At 47.3% G+C, this 17,485-nt stretch overlaps 1 protein-coding gene across 1 annotated transcript in view; it reads right to left on the bottom strand.

The window, feature by feature from the left end:
• Positions 1 to 5,552: 5,552 nt before the first annotated feature.
• The window catches only part of LOC117047828 (bactericidal permeability-increasing protein-like), a 41,691-nt gene continuing 29,758 nt past the window's right edge, over positions 5,553 to 17,485 (bottom strand). The window contains exons 9-16 of the mRNA XM_033151053.1: positions 14,592 to 14,771; positions 12,351 to 12,410; positions 11,400 to 11,567; positions 10,800 to 10,888; positions 9,978 to 10,020; positions 8,995 to 9,055; positions 8,028 to 8,104; positions 5,553 to 5,698 (exon numbers count right to left, since the gene is read on the bottom strand). Coding sequence (XP_033006944.1) covers positions 5,645 to 5,698; positions 8,028 to 8,104; positions 8,995 to 9,055; positions 9,978 to 10,020; positions 10,800 to 10,888; positions 11,400 to 11,567; positions 12,351 to 12,410; positions 14,592 to 14,771 — 732 coding nt within the window. The 3' untranslated portion in view covers positions 5,553 to 5,644. The remainder of the gene's footprint in view (positions 5,699 to 8,027; positions 8,105 to 8,994; positions 9,056 to 9,977; positions 10,021 to 10,799; positions 10,889 to 11,399; positions 11,568 to 12,350; positions 12,411 to 14,591; positions 14,772 to 17,485) is intronic.

The raw sequence follows: 17,485 nt of genomic DNA, 5'->3' as shown, positions 1-17,485 counted from the left end.
CAGAAAGCAGGACTTGGACAGAGGCCAGAAGCCAGCCAGACACCCCCACCCATACACAAACACGCTGCATACTCCAAGCTAAGAGTCCTTGTAGCATTTGGAGAAGGAGGGGGAGAGCTGGAGAGTGTCTTTTTTTTTTTTTGTAGGCTCCATTTCCAAGAGCTGCACTCCCCCTGCTGCTGCTTTGGGACGAGGCATCACCGTTGTTTTTTAACTGCGTCGAATCAATAATTGTTTCCAAGGGCTTTATTTATTTGAGACTATCGGAAGAAGGCTGTTCGCCGAAGAATTGATGCTTTTTGAATTATGGTGCTAGAGGAGACTCTTGAGAGTCCCATGGACTGCAAGAAGATCAAACTGATCCATCCTTAAAGAAATCAGGCCTGAGTGCTCACTAGAAGGACAGATCCTGAAGTTGAGGCTCCAGTACTTGGGCCACCTCATGAGAAGAGAAGACTCCCTGGAAAAGAACCTGATGTTGGGGAAGATGGAGGGCACAAGGAGAAGGGGACGACAGAGGATGAGATGGTTGGACAGTGTTCTCGAAGCGACCAACATGAGTCTGACCAAACTGCGGGAGGCAGTGGGAGACAGGAGTGCCTGGCGTGCTCTGGTCCATGGGGTCACGAAGAGGCGGACATGACTAAACAACAACAACACTCAGAAGGCAGGCTGCTGGATCATGCCTGCTTTCATTTGTCATTATGCTTTGTGTTTTCGTGTTGTAATCTGCCCTGTGATCCTCGGATGAAGAGCAGTATAAAAATTCAATAAAATAAATAGATAAATGAACAAGTCATTGGGTGACCCCGCTGGGTTTTAGTATTGCGGGAGGGGGAGTATCAACAAGAACAACAACCCAGCAGTGATGGAGGCAGATAAGGAAATCCCAAAGGTGTGGGGGCCACCACCAAGAAAGCCCTGTTCCCAGTACCTGGTAGGTCCAATTCCGGGCAAGTCCAGGTAGGGCTGGAAAAGAAGAACTCTTTTTGTCAGGCTATTCAGCCTTTCTCAGCCTTGAGTCCTTAGACATTGTTGAACTACAAATCCCATCATCCCTGACTACTGGTCCTGTTAGCTAGGGGTGATGGGAGTTGGTAGTCTAACGACATCTGGTGACCAAAGATTGAGAACGGCTGGACTGGAAGGTAAAGAAAAGAAGGGATTCAGGAAATGGGAAGGAGGAAAATGGCAAGTGTTCAAGTCATACATTTAGCCCATTGGGACTGGTAGCATGGAAAGCAAGGAGGCCAACAGCAGGTGGCGCCAGAGGCAATGGCAGGCAGGTCCAACTAATTCTGGTCCTTCTCCTTGCTGAGTCTTACAAGGGCAACACGGAGATGGAGGAGGAGGAGGCGGAATATGATGGGCAGTGCCACCCCCGGGGACGGGTGGTTGTAAGTGAGAAGGCAAGCTGGCGATGGCTGCCAAAGGACAGATTTGAGCCCGGTGGGTCACTGCCCCATTCGCCCGAAAAGAGCAAATATAATTTACCCCTCACAATTCCAGCAGCCCTTGACAAACTTCAGTAACCAGAATTCTTCGAGGGAAAGAAGGTTCGTCCAATGTGATTTAAAGATACAGTGGAACCTCAGTTTTTGAACTTACCATATTTTTTGCTCCATAAGACACACTTTTTTCTCCTAAAAAGTAAGGGGAAATGTCTGTGCGTCTTATGGAGCGAATGCATGGTCCCTGGAGCTGAATTGCCTAGGGGCCAAAAGCAGATCGTGCTCTTTTTTTTACAAATAGAGGAGGGGGTGTTGAAAGGAAGCTGCTGAACAGCTGTTCAGCAAGTGATGGGGAGAGAGATAAGGCTCCCTTTCCAGCCCCGCCCCCTTGCCCGGGCCTCCATTGTTGAATGCAGAGGGAGGCTGTTTGTTTCCCCAGCGACATGGGACTGGCTGATTAGATTATCTGTCTGGAAACTGTAGAAATGGCTGTAGGACTAGAAGCTGCAGAACTGTAAGTTGAACCCCATAAAAACGGGGCTTTTCCTCTTTGAAAAAGAAGCTGCACCACTTTCAGCTGATCCTCAAAAAAGCAGGGCTTTTCCCTTTGCAAAAAAGCTGCAGCACTTTCAGCTGATCCTCAAAAAAACAGGACTTTTCCCTTTGCAAAAAAGCTGCACCACTTTGAGCTGATCCTTAAAAAAAGCAGGGCTTTCCCCCTTTCCACCTCTAAAAACTAGGTGTGTCTTATGTTCAGGTGCGTCTTATGGAGCGAAAAATGCGGTGTTCCTGTTCCGGAAGACCGTTTGGCTTCTGAAAAGTTCGGAAACTGAGGGCTGGCTGCAAAGTCAATGGATAAAAATGAAAAATGCGGCTCGGCAGCCGTTCGACTTCCAAAAAGCTTTCCAAAACCAGAGCAGTTACTTCCGGGTTTTCGGTGTTCGGGAGCGGAAACATTCCAAAATGGAGGCATTCGGGAATTAAGGTTTGACTGTACAGATACAGAAGCTTCCAGATGGCCTGTTTATTGAGCATTCATCTGGATTTGTTTTTCAGGGGGATTACACAAGATTGGCGGTTTAATATGCCTTCGCTTGGATTTTTTTGCAGGGAGATGACGTAGGGGTGGACTAATGACCACCCGCTTGGATTTGTTTGTGGGGAGGCTAGACAGTGGTGCATCAAAACCAGCGTCATCACACATTTCCCAGCTAATTTCCCTGTCACCTATTGCAAAAACAATCCTGACCTGTTCTGCTCACCCCCAATAGAAGAGAGTTAAGAACATAACAAAGACCCGCTGGAACAAGTCAGTGCCTGAGTTTGCTTTTTTCCTCCTTCCTCCCAGCCCCCTTTCCTTTTGTGCCATGTCTCAACCTGTGGGAAAGGACGGTCTTTGGGTTGTTGTTTTTTTTCTCTTTACCAATTGTATGCAAACCTGTACAGTATATGTGGGAACCATTTCAGAGTGGGATAAAATGTTTTATATAAGGACATGAATAACATTCGGGGTTGGGTGGGGACGTAGAATGCTGTAGCAAGTAGACTCTTATCAGTCACCCCAAAATTAGTTGCAGAGAGAAGAAACACCAAGGTGCACCTATTTCAGCAAAACCGGACATGTTCATCTGCCCCACCTGCAGTAAAGCCCATCTCTTCCATATCAGTTTCTACAGCCACAGCAGGCACTGCTGTGACTCTCCAACAGTTTTACATTACCCCCAAAGAAGCACTCTCCCATTGCCTCCCAAGACAGGCAGGTGCCAACAAACAGTTCTAATGCTGTTTTATTTCTGGTGGCTTGAGGAAGGGGTCAGAGAAATCTTATTTATTTATTTATTAGCATTTCAAAACCACTTGGCATTTAAAAACATATAAGCCAGCATCATAAAAGCAGGTACACAACATGGAAACCAGTAAAAGCAGTCTTATAAAAACAAACTTTAAAAAGGATCTCGGGTATCAACAGGGCAAAGGTTAAGGGAATACACGGCACAGGAGCAGTGATGGAAAATGCCAGTTTTTCAGGCTACCCCACACCGTGATATTCTGTAGGGCGTGGTGCCACGAGTAGAATTTCCCCAGTGGTTTCCAAAAGGCGTTGTGGGATTGCTGGAGGTGGGTGCTAAGAGGCAACGGGGGCACCAGGGGGGCAGGTGGAGGTGAGTGGCTGCCATTTCCTAGCAACAGATGAGCTAGCCAAGGGGAACCTCTCCAGCCTTGGTAAGATCAATCGCTGTACCAAAGCTAGTACTACTGTTGGCAGCGCGAGGCAGCTGCCTTAGTCAGCAGCTGCTGAAGGATGACAATTGTGGGATAACCAGTCTCAGACATCCAACATGAAGGGGTTAATACCATAGAGTAAGCTGTCCAGCCAGGCTTAGCTAAGTCCGCTTTCCCCCACCTTGGGAGGAACAAGGAAATCAAGGCTTTGATCACCCCCAGACTGCATGTGAACTTTGGAGCATCAGGAGCTCTGAGCTGCTCCTTCCAGCCACATGGCTTTAACAAGCCTCTCTTGAGTTCCTAACGGCTTAGGGAGCTGGGTATGTTTAGCCTGGAGAAGAGAAGGTTAAGGGGTGATATGATAGCCATGTTCAAATATATAAAAGGATGTCATATAGAGGAGGGTGAAAGGTTGTTTTCTGCTGCTCCAGAGAAGCGGACACGGGGCAATGGATTCAAACTACAAGAAAGAAGATTCCACCTAAACATTAGGAAGAACTTCCTGACAGTAAGAGCTGTTGGACAGTGGAACTTGCTGCCAAGGAGTGTGGTGGAGTCTCCTTCTTTGGAGGTCTTTAAGCAGAGGCTTGACAGCCATCTGTCAGGAATGCTTTGATGGTGTTTCCTGCTTGGCAGGGGGTTGGACTGGATGGCCCTTATGGTCTCTTCCAACTCTAAGATTCTATGATTCCTATAATACTAATAATGTAGGAACTTTTACCACTTTCCAACTAAGCTAAGTTTTATTCCTTTGCAAATTTGCCCAAGCCCATGAACCTGACCTTTGAAAAGCTTGTAAGTAAACCAATGTTTAACTTACCAAATGTGTGCTCTTTTACCTATGCTAGAGGAAGAGGGAAACTTTTAAACTATCAAAGGGGACATTTTTTGGAACTCACTTGAAAGGTCTAACAGCCTTGTTTTTGTGGCTTTAAACTCTGCTCGGGTTCTTGTCCCAAATTTGGATCTTGGCATCTAGGAATTCTCTCTCTCTCATATATATATATATATATATATATATATATATATATATATATATATATATATATATATTGTTGTAGATTGGAGGGACACCTCCTAAACCCTGGAAATCAAGACAGTCTAGGATTTTGATTATTTGGAGTATTGAAGGGAAGATTACAGGCTAAGCTTCCTTTCCAAGACAGGGCCTCACCTGGGATGGAGGCATTAACAGGACAAATGGCCATCTAGGAGATCTTGGGCATGGAGAGACAGAAGGTTGCCAGGATAGCTGGCTGTGAAGTGGCAGGAAAAGAGATTCTTTTAGAGCAAGATGTGCTGGGAAGGAGAAAGGGGAGAGATCCATCTTGGGCAGGCTGGCTAAGATGCTTTTGACTCAAGTGTTGCAATGCCGTTGGGGACAAGCGCCTCTTGAAATGTCCATGCTGTAAGATCTGGACTCCCTCCAGGCAGACTGAATGTGTCAATATGTGAATAAACCATATTTCTTAAAGCTATGGCAGACTCCGCCGTGTCTTCAATTCTCCAAAGGAGCACAGGGCTGGAACCCCCTGGGTCCTTGCTATTGCTCAGCAGAGGGTGGGGTTGGCACCCAGCTTCTGTAACAATATTTTTCTTTTGCACCAAGAGGTGGAGGACAGAGCTGTGCCTTTGTTCTGCATTTCCTTAAGCTAGTCTGGTCTCCTCAGGTGGAGCAGAAGGCAGCATCTCAGTATCTGAATTGAAGGAAGATGCAACTTTCAGTCCTGTTGGCTTTTCGACGTGGAACTGGAGGGGGATGCCTTCTTGACCTCTGGCTTCAGGCAGCAAAATGTTTTGTCCCATCTCTGCCCAAACCTGACTTCCCCAAGAAAGTCCCAAGGTTCCCCCCCCCATTGTCCTTGATCACTGCCTCAAATGACTCCAAGGTGGGCATCTTGGGGAAAACCCTGAGGCAGGGGCAGGCGGCACCTGCCTTTCCTCTTCCTTCTGGATGCCCCTCGCGGCTATACATCAGCCTGGGGCTGGTGGACCAGGTCAGTGGCGATGAACATGTGTCCCTGCAGAGGAGGGAAAATCCAACAATGCTAAGATTCTGCACCATCTCACATATCTCCAGTCGCCTTTGCAATCAAGTTTTTAAATTATAGGTAGGTAGCCATGTTGGTCTGCCATAGTCGAAACAAAAGAAAACAAAATTCCTTCCAGTAGCACCTTGGAGACCAACTAAGTTTGTTCTTGGTATGAGCTTTCGTGTGCATGCACACTTCTTCAGATACCGGTACACTGAAACAGAAGTCACCAGACCCTTATATATAGTGAGAGGGTGGGGAGGGGTATTACTCAGAAGGGTGGTGGGAATGGGGGATTGGCTGATGGGTGTGGAAAACCTGTTGACGACTGTTAACGACTGCAATTGGTCTTACAGGAAAAAGCATGGGATGAGAGGGCTAAAAATAGCTTTGTCATGTATAATGAGATAAGAATCCAATGTCTCTATTCAGACCAGGTCTCTCCATGGTTTTAAGTTTGGTAATAAGTTGCAAATCAGCAACTTTACTTTCCAGTCTATATAGAGAGCTGAAGGGCACTGCTGGCATTTGATGGCATACACAATGTTAGAAGATGAGCAGTTAAATAGCACTATTACAAATTGCAACTTATTACCAAACTTAAAACCATGGAGAGACCTGGAAGGCTACTGGAAGGAATTTTTTAAACGTTTTTTAAGGTTTGTTTTAGTATGCTTTTATATTTGTTGGAAGCTGCCCAGAGTGGCTGGGGCAACCCTGTCAAATGGGCAGGGTACAAATAATAAATTTATTATTATTATTATTAAGGGTTTTTTTACATTTAATTCCTGAACAATTTCTTCTTAACAGCTTGCAAAAAGAAGTTGTTCTTTCTTTCCCCTTTTGTATCATTTTTAAAGGCACTTTATGCAATGAAATTCCATAGAAAGCTAAAGCACCCCCCCAAAAAAAGGTGCTTCTGGACAGCCCCTATTTGGGGGGGGGGGGTCCATTCCCATACCAGCAGATTCAGACTCTGCAATTATAGTGCATTGGGCAGGGGTGTAGCAAGGGGGGGTGGGCCACCCCGGGTTCCATAATGGAGGGGGTGACAAATTATCAAGGAACAATTTTTGGGGGTGGGGAAATCGAATTATTATTTTTTTTAAATGCCTGCTCCGAATGTCTTATCTTACTATACTAGGCATTATATAGCTATATATGAAATTTCATGCATATTGGTTAATATCTTGACCCTCCTCCACCAAAATAGCTGTTTACTTGGCTGTTTTCCTATGTCATGAAGGCTGAAATTTCAGTTCAGTGGAGCACTTACTGTTCCCAACCCTAACCCTGTGGAAAGCAATCTAATTAGACTTTAATTTGATTTTGAGATGTTTTAAGGAGGTAATTTAATTATTGTTTGATTTTATGCCAATGTTATGTATCTGATGTTAGCCACCCTGAGCCCGACTTTGGCCGGGGAGGGTGGGATGTAAATGAAAGTTTTTATTATTATTACTTTGTAAGAAAATATAAAATAATGTAAAACCATTTTTGTGGGGGGGGGGGATCAATGGCATGTGACTGGGCTTTGTCTTGTCCAAACTCTCTCAGGTTCCATTTTGGATCCCGGGCGCCATCTTAGCTCCTGAATGGTGCCATCAAAAATCCTGCTCCCTAATTGACCTTAGTCACCCAGAAACATGACCTGGTCTGAGCTGCATGACCAAAGGGAACCATCAAAGCTCTCTCAACTCCTGGAGCGGAATAACGGCGCCGCCTTTTGACATTTTTTTTTTTGCCTGGTGACATTCACAGCCTTCTTAAGACTTTGCGCGAACGCGACGGACCTGCTTCAAATTAATCAGATCAAGCCGTGAGCTGAAAAGAGCAAACCTTTGTTCTCTGCACCCCATTGTAAGCGACAATATCAAGATCCATTGTGCCAAACGGCATTGAAGCTGTGCCTTCTTGGCTCTGGGGAGAATCAGAGTCCCTCTCTGGACTGAACACTCCCCTGGTCAGAACACCCTGTTTTGTCCAGATGATAAAGCCAGTCTTGAGCTAAGATCTCTGCTTGGCACCCTGCCTCACCTACCTGGGAGGAGGGTCCTGATCCCAACCCATGCTGGTTCCAGGTTCTCCTGTTCCTGGGCCAGACAGCCTCCAACCTGCTCCTCACTTCCATTCTCACCAGCTGCTTGTCTGCAGAACACCCTCTTCTTCCTCATTGCCATGGCTTGCCAGCTTGCCTGGCATTAAGCCAAGCAGTAACCAGGCCATGGCATCAACTGCTCCTGTCTTCTGGGTTGACGAAAGTCTGGTTCACAAGCAAAGTGAAGCCGCCACACCTCTCCCGCCACTAGGAACTCACCTTGTTCGTCACGACGGTGGGGTTCAGTAAACTGGAGCCGTAGATGTTTGGAAGAGCGATCGCTTGCTCCAGCCGCTCTACAGAAATGCAAATGATTTGTTTAGCTGGAAATTTAACTTGCCTTTCAGGGCACAGCTCTCCCAAGATGCCCAACGGCAGGTTAATAGCAGGTGGCCACCAACCTAAAGGTAAAGGGACCCCGGACCATTAGGTCCAGTCATGTCCGACTCTGGGGTTGTGGCGCTCATCTCGCGTTACTGGCCAATGGAGCCGGCGTACAGCTTCTGGTTCATGTGGCCAGCATGACTAAGCCGCTTCTGGCGAACCAGAGCAGCGCACGGAAACGCCGTTTACCTTCCCGCCAGAGCGGTACCTATTTATCTACTGGCACTTTGATGTACTTTCGAACTGCTAGGTTGGCAGGAGCACGGACCGAGCAACGGGAGCTCACTCTGTTGCGGGGATTCGAACCGCCGACCTTCTGATCGACAAGCCCTAGGCTCAGTGGTTTAACCCACAGCGCCACCCGTCACCAACCTAGATGGCTGTAAAAGGGGACTGGACAAATTCATGGAAGAGTAGAGGGCTATGGATGGCTTGGAAGGTGGTAGACTCTCCTTCCTTGGAGATATTTAAGCAGAGGTTGGACGGCCACCTGCCAGGGATTATATAGCTGTGAATCTAAAAATAGGATCCCATGAATCTAAAAGGTTCATGGGATCCAATTTTAAAGCCCATGGAAGCGGCCTTATTCCGAGTCAGGAGCCGTTGGCCCATCTAGCTCTGTACTGTTGACACGGGCCGACAGCATCTCTCCACGACTTCAGGCAGGAGATTCCAGGGGACTGAAAATGAGATCTTTTGCATGCGAAGCAAATGCTCTATCCCAAATAAGGTGGAAGGAGGCAGAGGAAGCCCCCCCCCCCCCCAAAGCAGAAGCAGAAGAGGGAAACTGTTCTGCACTCACTGTTGAGCCTTGACATCCCCAAGTTGCTGGCCGCCTTCAGCAGCGACTCCAAAACGGTCACCTGCGTAGCACAAAGACAGTGGGTTTGAAAAATGGAGGAGTAAAAAATGGGGGGGGGGACACACTCTAGAAATGGAGGGTCACCATACAGGAAGCAGGGAGCTTTTCAGCCTGAGGGCCACATTCCCTTCTTCTGGGGGCCACATGGCAGTGTTGGGCAGGGCCAGAGGCCAAGCAGGCAGACAAACTAATGCAAACTTTGATTTATTCTTTTGTTTCATAAAATGCACGCACCTGGAACAACGTTGTACATGAAGGACTACACATGTGAAATGGAATATTTATTTATAAGATGTAACTGAGGTGCTGTTTGTAAGGCGGGAAAAGTAGCCAGCTGGAAGAATGGTTTGACGGCAAGTGAAGGGTGTCAACTGGACTCTAAATGAGAAATGATGCGGCTATGCAAGAAAGTGATGGTGGTCATATGTTTGGAACAGGCGCGGGAAACCTGATTTTAAGGAATTGTATTAAATGAAATTAATTTGGTTTGATTTGTAATAATTTGGAAAAATAATAAATAATTGGGGGGGAATCGTTTTCCCCAGATGCCTGCCCCCTTCCTATCTATCTATCTATCTATCTATCTATCTATCTATCTATCTATCTATCTATTTTGAGAACCCACATGTATAGTTTTAAGCAGTGCTTCTTTCCTTAAAAAAATATTTAGGGGTACTCTCATTTTCCTACTCATATTGAAATACTGCCGCTCAATGAGGCCAAACTTAGATTCACAAAAAGTTTAGAGGTGTATGTACCCCTGCATACACCCCCTCCACCCCCCCAAAAAAACACTGGTTTGAAGGAGGGAAGAGTGTGTGGGCTCAGCTAAGTGCATCACACAACCCCAACCTCCAGATTCCAAGCCCCACCCATTCCTTCATCCCCATGAGCTCCTCCTCCTCCTCCTCCTCTGGACTCACCCTGATCTCGCCAACCTTGGACCATTCCTTAGACAGGCGCAACCTGCTGGAGACACGGAAGGATGAGAAAGCACCAAGTCGGGGTTCTTTTATGCTCTCGGCAACATTTGCTTCTTCATTCCATTTCTTATATCCCACCTTTTCCCTCCAGTTAAGCTCAAGGGGGTATATGCATTCTTCTCATTTAATCCTCGCAACGACCCTGTGAGGTAGGTCAGGCTGACAGGCAGTGACTGGCCCCTTAGGTCACCCAATGAGCTTCATGGCTGAGTCGGGATTTAAACCCTGGTCTCCCCGGTCCTTCCATCTCCACCCAGCGATGCCAGGGACCGAACTCGGAGCTTTCGGAGAGCCAGTGTGGTGTAGTGGTTAAGAGCGGTAGACTCGTAATCTGGGGAACCGGATTCGCGTCTCCTCTCTTCCACATGCAGCTGCTGGGTGACCTTGGGCTAGTCACACTTCTCTGAAGTCTCTCAGCCCCACTCACCTCACAGAGTGTTTGTTGTGGGGGAAGAAGGGAAAAGGAGAATGTGAGCCGCTTTGAGACTCCTTCGGGTAGTGATAAAGCGGGATATCAAATCCAAACTCTTTTCTTCTTCTTTCTGCGTGCAAAGCAGGTGGTGATGGGCAGGGGCAATTTAATAATAATAATAATAATAATAATAATAATAATAATAATAATAATAATAATAATTGCACGGAGGTCCGCATTAAAGGTGAGAGAACAGCAGGCAGGAATCCTGCGCTAATCCTGGGGATTGGGGAGAACAGGTGCAGGATAAGAGGAAGACCCTGGAGCCAGAGAAGAGGAGTGACACTCACTTTTTCAGGGTCACAAAAACCCCAGCATAGCCGAGGGTCTTCCCAGGCTTCCCAGGCTTCAGAAGGGGTTGTCCCGTGAGGTTGGCGTCCTGTAAGCCAAAGTGAGAGAAGAAGATGAGTCTCAGTTGGGTGATGCCTCTTGGGCCGTTCATGCTTCCTGTGCGCATTGGGGAATGGTAGGGCAGAAGGCTGGGAGCCCAGCAGCAGGGTGCGCTAAACCAATGATGGAGGAAGCCAGAGCCAACGGCAGCAAGAGACCGACCCGTTCTGGCTTCGTCCCCATCCACCCTGAGCCGGGGAGGGAAGAAGCCGACAGGCAAAGCCGCTCTCTGGGCTAGCAGGAGCAGCCTCCACTTCCCTTACAGCTCCCAGAAGCACACGTATAAAATTGCAGAGGGACCCCCAAAGGTCATCTAGTCCAACCCCGTGCGATGCAGGCACAGTTTGGTCGCGCTAGTAGCAGCAGCAGACCTGTGACGCACACCTCCTCCCAACACTCTCGTCCTTTAAGACGGTTCATATTGAAGCCTCTCCCCACCACCTCAGAGAAGGGGGGGGACCTCTGTTTCTCCACCAACCCCACCTGTTAGCGATGCTTACAATATTCAGCAGGAACACGGAGGCCAGGCTGGCGTTCGGGAGGATGACGAAGGCCTCTGCAGATCCAAAGAGCGTGACCTCCACCCCAGTGGGCTGGAAGCGTAGCTCAGGTTCCTTTAGGGCAGACAGGTGGAACTCCATGGGCATATTTGGAAAGCGCTCGTTCAGCTGCGGAGGGGAGAAAAGAGAGGCGCTGCGATGGAACGGGTGTTTCATTACGATTGGGTGGGGGCAAGGGGAGAGATCAATATTTCTGGGTCTGGGGGTGCTTCCACATGAGAATTATTACAGGATGGGGTGTGCCTTGCTAAATGCAAGGTGGTTCTTTCAATGAGATTCAGAAGCAATACAAACACAAGAGAGAGAGAAGATTATATATTTTATTCCAAACAGCAAGCATTATATACATTACCAAGCAAGCCCTTCGATCTGCCACTGGGAAGCCCTCAAGAAGTGGCAAAGTGACACACACACACACACACACACACACAGGTAGCCTCAGGTTGCACGGCCCTGCGGCCATCAGTCCGTGCACCAGCTGCTCAGAACTATGCCCCCCAACCATCCGATTTATAGATAGCTAACTTGTTAGCCCATGTGCCTTGCCCAGCTAGCTAGTGCCGATTATTAATTAGCTGGCCCTCTCTTCCAATACCGCACGTTCCTCCAAACAATCTCTAACATCAAAGAAGGTCAGAAGGTATCCTGCACCATCACTTCCTTCCAACAAATTAAAGGCTGTTCTGGGCCATCAAAGAGCAGAACAAGAGATAGAGAGGGGAAGTAAACACAACAGACAAGACCTTTTTGTGACCCGTCGCTCCAAAAGAAGGAATATTTCACAAGAGAAAAGATTTCACAAGAGGTTTTCAGTTTTGCATTTGGCTCTTGTGGCTGGGTGGGGGAATCTGTTCCTCCCCCCCCCCCATACCTTCACAAGCCTAAACTCACCTCTGGTACAAATATCCCCACGTTCTTGGTGTTCAGACGCAAAGGCAAAGTTTTGGGGACCTGAAATGACAACGCTTGTGAATGTTCAATTAGGGCAGCCCCAGTTTCCAGGCTGACTCACTGGATTTGCTCTCAGTAATCTTTGGAGATCAGGGACCAATCCACACTTCTTCTTGCCCAGGGCCTAGAAAGGTTTTACGCTTGTCCTGTGTTTTCTAGGACCAGGTATGCGCGGTCTTGCCTTTGCCCCACAGTTCTCACTTAGATGAGCTGCTCTTTAGTGCTGAATTGGAACAAACAGCCATCCACCGAAAACCCAATTGCCATTTGTTCAGTGCTAAATATCACATTTCTCCAGGAGAAGTGGCGGGGCGATCGGAGGTGCAATGGCAGAGCTACATTTTGGGGGGCCCTTTGCAACTAACAACAAGGTCTGGGCAACCACTGCTACAGTCTTCAGTAGGGTTGTTCCATGACAGATCACCACATAATTTATTTATTTATTTATTTAACTACGCCACCTCTTATTTTGATTAAAATTGCTGTACCGGATTATCTCACATGCTATAGTCACTGGTGTGAATAAAAAAATTCTATGCGTTATAGTTTCGACTTATGGTTGGGGGAAGTTAGAAGCTTCATTCATTCCATAGCAGAGACCCACACCTGCAGAGGTTTGGATCAGCCCTAAGAGGGGTTTGGGCAAGGATAGGCTTGCCATACGTTGGGGAAATTCCTGACATGTCCTGGTTTTTGGGTGTGAGCATGGCATCGGGGGGGGGGGATTTAGCTGGATAGAAAAAATTTCAGCGAAAACCCGGGTGTATGGCAATGAGATGGAAAAAGTATCGGAAACAGCTCAAAACCACTATTTTGGGGGAATTTGGGCTTATTCCCCAAAAAAGCTGGTTTCCTTAAAAAAAAGGTCACAATTTTTTGCGGGAATCAGGAATTTCACTTTTTGAAAGATAGCAACCCTATGGCAAGCCAAGACCCTTCAGACCCTGAGAAGCTGCCCCTTGCCGAGTCAGGACATCAGTCCACCTAGCGCAGTATTAATAATTATATTCACAATTTAATTTACAAGAGTTTGGATTTGATATCCTGCTTTATCACTACCCGAAGGAGTCTCAAAGCGGCTCACATTCTCCTTTCCCTTCCTCCCCCACAACAAACACTCTGTGAGGTGAGTGGGGCTGAGAGACTTCAAGGAAGTGTGACTAGCCCAAGGTCACCCAGCAGCTGCATGTGGAGGAGGGGAGACGCGAACCCGATTCCCCAGATTAGAAGTCTACCACTCTTAACCACTACACCACACTGGCTCTCATTTGAAGCACCTCAGAGAGCTTTCACAATGCAATAAAAACATATATTAAACAATGCGAGACAGTTTACTTTTACCTTTTACCCTGTATGTCTGTGTGTCTGTATGTCTGGTTGACTACACTCATAGCAGCTCTCCAAGCAGGGGCGTAGGAAGGGGGGAGCGGTGCGGGCAGCCCACCCCAAGTGTCATCCCTGGGGGGGTGAAACCCACCCCTGTGCAATCGCCCCTCCGCCCCCTGGGCACCAATCGTCCCCCTGGGTGCCGATTGCTGCGCCGATCACCCCCAATAGAAGAAGAGTTTGGATTTGATATCATGCTTTATCAGTACCCAAAGGAGTCTCAAAGCAGCTCACATTCTCCTTTCCCTTCCTCCCCCACAACAAACACTCTGTGAGGTGAGTGGGGCTGAGAGACTTCAGAGAAGTGTGACTAGCCCAAGGTCACCCAGCAGCTGCATGTGGAGCATAGCTGTCAACTTTCCCATTTTTTAAAGGGAAATTCCCTTATTCCAAATAGGATTCCTCGCAAGAAAAGGGAAAAGTTGACAGCTATGATGTGGAGGAGCGGAGACGCGAACCCGGTTCACCAGATTACGAGTCCACTGCTCTTAACCACTACACCACACTGGCTCTCTGATTGCTGTGCCAATCAACTCCCTGGGATGCTTGCCAATCGCTGCGGGTGGCGCCCCCCTGGGATGCTCGCCCTGCCCCTGCTAACCACCCCCCCAGGCAGCTAGCCCTGTCCCCGGGTCCTGGAGCAGCTACCTCTGCCTCTGTCTCCAAGGATTTGGGCCAGGGTCTTTTCAGCCTCATAGCCTGTCAACTGGTGACGCCAGGATTCGAACCTGGGACCATGTACCTGTGCATCATGGCCTTCCTTGACGGACCCTGTGCACATCCACACCTCCTTACCATGGCATCGGTGTAGTTCACCTTGAGCGCCCCTGCAGTGTAGTACACAAAGGCAGCTGAGTTGGCGACGAGTTCAGAGATGCCCAGGAGGACCATGGAGTCTGACTGGTTGGGCAAGAGGAAGGGGGCGGGCTGGAAGGGGCCGTCGTGGAGGGTCTTTCCTACCCTAAAGAACTGACCCTAGGAGAGAAGAAGAGGGAAGGTGGTCAACTTGTGGACGGCGCTCCACGGTGAGATTGCCACCTGCCTCAAAGAAGGAAGAATTTGAAGGCAGATCCCAGGCAAGGAACCTGCAAGAGTTTGGAAGAGTTTGGATTCGATATCCCGCTTTATCACTGCCTGAAGGAGTCTCAAAGCGGCTCACATTCTCCTTTCCCTTCCTTCCTCACAACAAACACTCTGTAAGGTGAGTAGGGCTGAGAGACTTCAGAGAAGTGTGACTAGCCCAAGGTCACCCAGCAGCTGCATGTGGAGGAGGGGAGACGCGAACCCGGTTCCCCAGATTACGAGTCTACCACTCTTAACCACTACACCACACTGGCTCTCACACTGGCAAACCCCCACAAGCACAGACAGAAATAGCCCCTCTTGGAGGCAGAGAGAAGCCTCAGAGTGCCTGTGTGAACCTTCTGCCAAGTTCCCAAATAAATTCTCCAGAGCTGGGGTGGGGAACCTGTGGCCTGAGGTATTCAGGTTACTGAATTTCCTGTGACCCTCAAAGTCAACCACGTGGGGAAATCTGCTGTCAAAACAACAATTAGGTTTGCTAAATAAGCATAATGCTCAGTTGGTTAGAGTGTGGTGCTGATAACGCCAAGGTTGCAGGTTCAATCCCCGTATGGGATAGCTGCATATTCCTGCATTGCAGGGGGTTGGACTGGATGACCCTTGGGGTCCCCTCCAAATCTGTGATTCTATTATGATGATGATGATGATGATGATGATGATAATAATAATAATAATAATAATAATAATAATAATAATTTATTATTTATACCCCGCCCATCTGGCCGGGTCTCCCCAGCCACTCTGGGCGGCCTCCAACAAATACCAAAATACAATACAAAGTCACAAATTAAAAACTTCCCTAAACAGGGCTGCCTTCAGGTATTTTCTAAATCACAGGTAGTTGTTTATCTCTCTGATCCCTGATGGGAGGGCATTCGACAGGACGGGCGCCACTACCGAGAAGGCCCTCTGCCTGGTTCCCTGTAGCTTTGCTTCTCGCAGTGAGGGAACCGCCAGAAGGCCCTCGGTGCTATTGTTCTAAGGGGATAAGACTCACAGAGTTCCTGTATTCCTACAGTAGATATCCCCCTATTGTGGGGAAATAGGACAAAGAATCTTAGAATCATAGAATCATAGAGTTGGAAGAGACCACAAGGGCCATCCAGTCCAACCCCCTGCTACACTCCTTGTCACAGTCTCTGTCTTATTTCAAGCCAAGGATGTGAGAAGACATACATGCCTGGGCTCTGCTCAGAGTCCAGACTCCATTTTGGAAACTAGTTCTGTACTTAATAACTGAGAAGCATTTTTAACCTGAATACTGTCATTGAAAGTCTACTTGCAGTAGACGTAACTTAAAACTTACAGTTACAGGTAGGTAGCCGTGTTGGTCTGCCATAGTCAAAACAAAATAAAATAAAAAATTCCTTCCAGTAGCACCTTAGAGACCAACTAAGTTTGTTCTTGGTATGAGCTTTCGTGTGCATGCACTGAAGAAGTGTGCATGCACACGAAAGCTCATACCAAGGTATCTGAAGAAGTGTGCATGCACACGAAAGCTCATACCAAGAACAAACTCAGTTGGTCTCTAAGGTGCTACTGGAAGGATTTTTTTATTTTGTTTTGTTTTTAAAACTTACAATAAGTCTAAACCTTAACACTAGGCATACTATGTACAAAACACCACACCAGAAGGAAAAGAGCTAGAAAGAGAAAGTGGAACCCAGGCTCCTTCTGGCCTCTTAGTATATTCTTAAAAAGTTTGAGTTTTTGATAGAGGCAATGCAGAAAATTGTAGAGAAACAAGAACTCAGGCCACAACACTGATTTGAATGATTCAAGTTTTTCAAGTCTGTTATGGATAGATTTATTTCTTAAAGTTTATATGTCAGGTGAAATTAATGCGCCAAGACAAGGCCCTGTTTCGGAGATTCCTCTTCTGCTGAACTCTAAGCAATCAGTACATGTCAACCTTAAAACTTCAAGACTCTATTAGTTGAAGAAGAAGTTCTTGTTTCTCTTATTATAGCCAGCATGACCTTGAAGAAGAGATAACAGAACCAATTTAAGCCAGCTGTTCTTAGCTTCTCTGAAGGAATAACCCAAACACCAGGAACCTTCTGCTTACTTCTTTCACACAAAATCGAAAATTCTTTCTAGTAGCACCTTAGAGACCAACTGAGTTTGTTCCTGGTATGAGCTTTCGTGTGCATGCACACTTCTTCAGATACACTGAAACAGAAGTCACCAGATCCTTAAATATAGTGGGGGAGTGGGGAGGGGTATTACTCAGAAGGGTGGTGGGAATGGGTGATAGGCTGATAAGTGTGGAAAACCTGTTGACGACTCTAAACGGCTGCAGTTAGTCTTGCAGGGAAATGCAAGGGGTGAGATGGCTAAAGATGGCTTTGTTATGTATAATGAGATAAGAATCCAATGTCTTTGTTCAAACCAGGTTTCTCCATGGTTTTAAGTTTGGTGATTAGTTCCAGAACCCTCTTGAATTAATTAGAATAGGAAAGATCTCTACACATCAGATCAATACTTTCTGTACTAAGAAATGCAATCTGGCAAATACTACTTAGAAGTATTTGCTGCCTGCATTGAAATGTAAGTAAACCTTTTCGCTTTTACTAAGATGTGTGGTTTATTCTTCGCAACGGGGA

Source organism: Lacerta agilis, chromosome 6 (genome assembly GCF_009819535.1).
Source record: "Lacerta agilis isolate rLacAgi1 chromosome 6, rLacAgi1.pri, whole genome shotgun sequence".
NCBI classification, from domain to species: domain Eukaryota; kingdom Metazoa; phylum Chordata; class Lepidosauria; order Squamata; family Lacertidae; genus Lacerta; species Lacerta agilis.
This window is presented reverse-complemented; position numbering and strand designations above follow the sequence as displayed.